The following is a 6138-nucleotide window of genomic DNA, read 5'->3' as shown; positions in this document are numbered from 1 at the left end:
TTTGGAACAGTTTTATTTTTCCTCACTGACGCTGATGCGGTTTGGTTGTGTCAGACAACCCCCTTTTCTTGCTTAGAGTCTTGTTGCTTTCAATAGAAATAAGGCAAGCCAGCACTGGAGCCATCAGCTCAGCCAAGGGTTTCATTTACCTCTTCAAAACCTATGCACATTGCTCCTGCTCTCTTATTTAGGATAGAGTTAGGGTTGGAACTTGGTGATCCTTGGGGCCCCTTCCAACCCAAGTCATTCTGTGCATCCTAAATACATCTTCTGCTTGCTTGCATCTTTCCATTAGAGACTCTTTGGGGCAGTGATCCTCTGTTGGGCCAGCACTCACAGCAGGGCAAGGTGCCAGACCCCAGTGAGACCCAGCTGTGGGCAGCACTTGGATGCACAGCGCTTAGAGGTTGCTGGTAGGATAGGTAGCAGCACACAGAACTAAAAACAGAGATGCTATTCTTTTCTAAAAACTTTCACAATAAAGTTTATTATGTTAATAGCATTAAAAATATTATAAAATAATAAAATATTCTGCTTGGCAGAAAAATGATGCCAGGGTTTTAAAACCCCAGGGTTGTGCAAACAGTTTTTGTAAACATAAGAAGTCAAGTGTTCAAGTTGCATTTCAAAATACAGTAAGTTGCTACAAAAATAGGTTTGCTCACTGTCAAACATGTTTAAAAACCCAGGAAGCTGGATTTCTCCACACATCTCTCACATGTCTCTATACAGTTAATGCTGTACTTAAATCTGAAATGGAAAGGATTTCAGATAGTCCTTTAGCACAGGATTGAGAGGGATCTGGTTCAAATTCTCTCTTCCAAAAGTCTTCACGATGCTCTTCCGGCAGAGCTCCTGCAGGGGCTGCACACGGACTTTGCGCAGGGGGGTGACCAGTACTTTCCTCGGAGAGCTTAAGTAATGTTCCAGCAGCTTAAAAAGACAATCAAAGGTCTCCTTGCTGCCATCCAGGCTGAAACGCCCGGTCTGAAAGTTTATCCGGATGCTGGTGGGCCCAGTCGCAGTCTTAACACTGATGGCAAAGAAACAATTCTTCTGTGTGCTGTCCCTGATGAGGAAGGTGCCCTCGGGCTCAGACTTCAGCTTCTCGTGGGCAGCGCTGACGGTCAGTGGTCCCCAGTAGAAGCCGCAGGCATCCAGCAGGCTGCTTGCTCGAGTGATGCTACTGAAATCCGCCTGCGAGCGAAAGGTTCGGAAGTGCGTGCTGCTCGGTGCCTGCACAGCGCCAGGCCGGCCTGCGCCGCGGTAGCCTCGAGCCTGAGAGCGATCCCGTGCCGGAGGGTCAAGTAGACATCGCGGGTCTGCTGCAACTGCATTGTCTGCTGACACCTTGCTGTGCGCTACCATCCTACAGCCTAGGCCAGCGGATGCGGTCTTCCATAGCGTCAGTGGCTACGGCGGGGCAGCTTTCCAGCAGCTATTCTGAAACAGCAAAGAGACACCGAGTGAGATCTCAGGGAGAAGCGGCCGCAGGCTCTGAATGACCGAGTCCTCCATTCAACTCCCTCCCACCCATTACAAAATGATCAATTATGCATGTCCCAATTTGGACTGGGCAAACAACTGCTGGCTTTTGGACAAGATTAGCAGTCTACTATTATTATGAATTCTAAAGCTCCAAAAATATTTAGCAAGGATCACTAACAGCTACTGAGGATAATGCAGTTTCCCCGCTGCGAGCCCACAGAGCATCTCAGGGCCCAGAGGATGGCAGGAACCTGCAGCAGGCAGGAACCTTCCATTGAGAAGTGACCCCGTGCCGACTCCAGCACAGCTGGAAGTTTTAGAAGACAAAGCAAGGAGGTTTTTTACAGCGACTTTCCCTTCCCCTCTGCCAAGCGAGGTCTGAACTCAGACAGCACCACGACCAGGCACGCAGCTGGAGGGCACTGCTGCAGCAGGGCGCAGCCTGCAGGCAGCTGGAGGGGCGGCCCGCAGCACTGCCCCTGTGCGTGGGGATCCTCAGCCTCCTTCCCTCTCTCCTGCTAACCTGAGGCTCAGCCATAAAAGGCAATTTCCCATTCCCCCAACTTTCCCCTGGGACAGCAGTGCTCCAGCCTCACCAGCTTACGCACATCAACCTCTGTGAACCCTCGAAGCATTACTCCTCTGTCTCTATCTCTCTCTCTCTTTTTTGTATTACATGCACTTTAAGTGGCCCAATCTAAATTGCTTCCTATTGATATATCTCTCAGCAGAGGGACTAAATTCATCCCTCGTGTTACTTCAAAGGAATTAGCAGTGCTGCACCAGGAACAAGGTTGGCCTGAGCTGCCTGCCTCTGACAGCGCGGTTCGATACGTCTCCGCCAGCTGCCGTGACCTTACTGGCACGCATAGATTTTAGGATTTATCCCCACAGTCAGATATAGATCTGCAGCTGCAGCTTGTTGAGAAACCTTGAAGGATTCTCAGAAACGAATCCCTCGGCCGCCTCACGGTTCAGGGTAAATGTGCTAGCGCAGATTTCAAGGAAAGCGCACAGCTGGGCTCCTGTCCCTGCTAATTTAACAGCTTGATGTTTGGTTTCATTTAGGTCATATTACCCTCCCAAAACGGCAACGAGGGCTGCAAAATCCTTCTGCTGGCAAATAACGAGCTGGAAGCACCACTGGGCTTTCTTCACGCAGCAGAAGGAAGCCGATGTCAGTTTTTCCAATTACCGGGCCAGGATTAGCGCTCAGTATTTAAAGTTCCCAAAAGCGAAGTTTCAGCGCAGAGAGGCGAGCGGGGCCGTCCCGTCGCGGTGTCCCGGGCGGGCGGGGGCTGTTCGGAGCCGCCGAGCCCGACCCTGCGCGCGGGGCTGCTCCGCTCCCAGCGTTCGCGGCGTTGGTTTTCGCTACGTTACGCGGAGCGCGAAAGCTCCGTCTTTAAGCGCGAGAGGACAAGAATCCAACCGAAGCCAATCCACCGCAACGGCCCGGGGATCCCCGCGGCGCGACCTCTCCCAGGCGCGCTCCGAACTCGCGAGCCTCCCTTACCTTCGCCCGGAGCTCGGCGGCTGAGGGCCGTCTCCGGAGCGCGCAGCACGGGCTCGGGCCGCGCCCCGGCAGCGGCTACGGCTGGGCCCGGCGGGCACCTGGACATGCTCCGCGCCGGGGCCCTGCCTGGGGCCGCTCCGCCGGCGCGCTGGGCCCGCGCATCGCCGCCGCTTTCTATTTAACGCGGCGGCGGCGGTTGCCCGCTCCTCCCCTTCCCCGAAAACACGTGGCCGCTGCTTCACTTTCACTTTCCACGAGTCACGGCCGAGCCGCTCCAGCGCCCCGGCACCGCCTCAGCCCCTGCCCCAGTGCCCGCCCCCGGTCGTGACCTCCGGGCGCGGCGCTCTGTGTGCCGCCGTCCGGTGCGAGGTGATCTCACCTTCAGTTCGGCCGCGAGCCCGGCGCGGGGGCTGAGCCCGGCGGTGCTGAGGACAGAGGGGCCCGCGGAGGTGTGTGGCGATGGCCGCGGCTCTGAGCTGGCGGTCGGCCCGAACCGTGGGGCCACAGCGGCAGGAAAAGCAGGAGGGCGGCGTGGGAAGGACGAGTGTGCTGGGTGATAGCTGCCCTGTCAAAGCCAGCGGGTCAGCGTGGTCGGGGTGGTGGGAGGATGTAATGTGGGACTAGGAAATGTCCGAGAAGGGGAGCACATTTATATCGGCCGTGAATGTAGACTGAAAAAAGCATTCACAGAAATCTGTGATCCTTCCACTGGGAGGGCCGTCCGCACGCTGCCCTGGTTCTGGAGTTCTCAGAGCAGAATTTCCCTGGGGTTTTCTGCAGGGCAATCAGATTTAGAAGTAACTGCTCAGATCCCCAGCTGTGTCTCTGGCGTCGCCGGCAGCCGGTGCAGGATGCTGGGGCTGCTGCTCACCCGCAGAGAGATTTGCGAACCCCAACCAGGGTTTGATCTGCTCCTGCAAGCAGGTCCTCTCGACTTTGGAAGCAAGTCATGAATTTGTCACTTCCAAGCACGGGGCCGCACAGTGTGACAGACGGGTGCTGCGGCCGCGCTGCTTCGCATCAGGAGCAGAGGGAGGACAGTTTCCCCTTGCAGTCATTACGATGCTTTGTGACAACGAAAAGGAAATAATTTCTGTCAGACGATGAAGGGGTAAGGCCCAGGAGGGACTCATTAGTTGCCCTTTGAGGGGATGTATTTCATGCTTTGGGACTCAATATTCTTTTCAAAACCCAGTGTGGTCACAGTCTGAGTTATACTCATGGTGAAAGAGTGCCCTGCTGGCGTACAGTAGGTGAACCTGGAAATTTCTGGTGATGCTTTAGTCACTGAAATTTACTGTTCATGTTCTGTCATGTGAGAGCATGGTTGTGAATTTGGAGAAGCAGAGCACATCATAAATTTTAAGAACTGGCATAGAGATTCCCTTTGTGCTCAGAATTCTCCTTCAAACCATTTCTGAGCAACTGAACTTGAGCTGAGGTTCACTATGAGTGCATGGGGGCTACTTTTCTCTTTAAAACAAAAGCATTCAGGAATGGTGGAACTGAAACTTACTTTAGAATTCAAACATGCAATAGTGAGACATGTTTTGCTCTTTGCTTTGCTGTAGTGCACTCCAGCCAGTGAGTAGATTCAAAGGCTGCTTTGTTCAAGACATTGTTTGACCACAGTGCAACCAACCTTAACAGCTTAACACCTGCATAGGCCAGGTTCTCTACCTCCCCTCCAAAGAGCAGAGATTGGAAGTGCTTAACTGTGTCACGGTAAGGTAAATCAGAGCCAAAACCACAGCTCAGATCTTTTAACTCCCAACCAGGCCCTGCAGCACTCGAGCTGCCTTCCTACTGCCATTGCTGAGGCCCTCAGGCCGTACTGCAGCCCAGTGTTTCTCAGGTGGGATGGAATTTGGCTGCCTGTTGCCGCAGGTGTGCCAGGAAAGTTGTTTCACTTTCATGTAATTTTTGATTTTGTAAGATCACAAGGCGAAGACATCTCCTCCGGATGCACGTGCAGTCTGGCTGCCGTGGACTGAGTAGCTGACAAAGCGTCTGTCCAAAAAGTCTTCCTCATTCGACAAGAATGTGGTAGTAACATTTAGTTGCAAAGCTTCAGAAGTTGGCAGGACTTCACTGGGTAGGTGAGCTCCCAGCCACACTACCAGCTTGGACAATGAAAGGCTAGCATGTCGAGCTCCTGCCCGAGGAGTTTGGTGTCATTTGCATGTGAACTGCAGGCTGAGATGCTCCATAATGTGTCCTAGAAGGGCTTGCCCAGGAGAAGCAGGTCTCAGTCATAACATATGAAGGAGCCTTGTTGAGTGAGGGCTTTGGGATAGGAGGAGTTGGGACTTTAGCCTTGAGGGTCCCATAAGTTGAGCTTTATTGGGATATCCTGATTATTTTCCACTCACATTTCCTTTTGCAAGCCCCTATCCTCAACCTTCTATTTTCTTTCTTACCCCCTCTACCCCTACTTAAAATCCCCACCATCTGGGCCTTGGGAAGAGGTCCCTTACAGTGGGTTTAGATGAGAGTATGTTACTCTTGGCTAAATGAGGTTACTTTACCCAGTAGAGGGCAGTGCATAAATCTGGAGCCGATGCAGAGCTCTCGTGGGAAGATCTCCAGAAACGACTTCAGTTTGAAGCACTGCTGCAAAGTCAGATGACTACGATCTCTGCTGTCACTCAGCTTAATGAGCGCTCATTGCATACTGGAAAGTGAATTAGGCACTTCTTAGAGTCTCTTTGGTAAGTAGAGCCTTCCTTGTGTAACACTTCAGACCTCCTTTTTGTTTTTCTCCTTATCACAAAGTACCTTTCTTCCACGTTGACAGTCTCAGGAGAAAAAAAAAAAAGGCAAAGTCTAGGGTGAAAGAAAAGGTTTACTTTCTTTCTTCTTCGGCCAGGAATGTAACACTTGTGATATGAAGGGTCTCATCAGTAAAGCTTCTAAGGTTTAGATAAAGAACAAACTCAACTTTTGTTTAAAATAAGAGCCCCGACTCCTATTTCATAAACATTGGCTTGGAAAATGAAACAGAATTCAGAGGAAACCCTAGACATTTCTGCAGCAGGAGCAAGGCCTGCTCACTGGCTGGAAGTGCGTGGGGTGCAGGGAAAGGTCTGCCAGGAGGCAGCGAGGGAAAAGCACGGGTCTGAGGGTGGTGTTGAAGC

The 6138-nt window shown here is 52.3% G+C and overlaps 1 protein-coding gene across 3 annotated transcripts; it reads right to left on the bottom strand.

Moving 5' to 3' along the window:
- SOCS1 (suppressor of cytokine signaling 1) lies at positions 460 to 5702 on the bottom strand. Of its 3 annotated transcripts, none has more exons than XM_021411239.1 (2): positions 3381 to 5702; positions 460 to 1443 (listed from the first exon to the last, which is right to left on the bottom strand). In XM_021411239.1, the coding sequence occupies exon 2, from the start codon at positions 1366 to 1368 to the stop codon at positions 745 to 747; it is 624 nt and encodes a 207-aa protein (XP_021266914.1). In that variant the 5' UTR covers positions 1369 to 1443; positions 3381 to 5702; the 3' UTR covers positions 460 to 744. The 3 variants fall into 3 exon arrangements, with proteins under 3 accessions (XP_021266914.1, XP_021266912.1, XP_021266913.1); XM_021411237.1 differs by lacking the exon at positions 3381 to 5702 and adding an exon at positions 3002 to 3201; XM_021411238.1 differs by lacking the exon at positions 3381 to 5702 and adding an exon at positions 2567 to 2993.

This window comes from Numida meleagris, chromosome 13, assembly GCF_002078875.1.
Source record: "Numida meleagris isolate 19003 breed g44 Domestic line chromosome 13, NumMel1.0, whole genome shotgun sequence".
Taxonomy (NCBI): domain Eukaryota; kingdom Metazoa; phylum Chordata; class Aves; order Galliformes; family Numididae; genus Numida; species Numida meleagris.
The sequence above is the reverse complement of the archived record's forward strand: the minus strand, read 5'-3'. Positions and strand labels throughout refer to the sequence as shown.

Bases quoted from the DNA above. Each gene is read 5' to 3' on its own strand.
- SOCS1 (XM_021411239.1), bottom strand. From the start codon at position 1,368: ATGGTAGCGCACAGCAAGGTGTCAGCAGACAATGCAGTTGCAGCAGAC.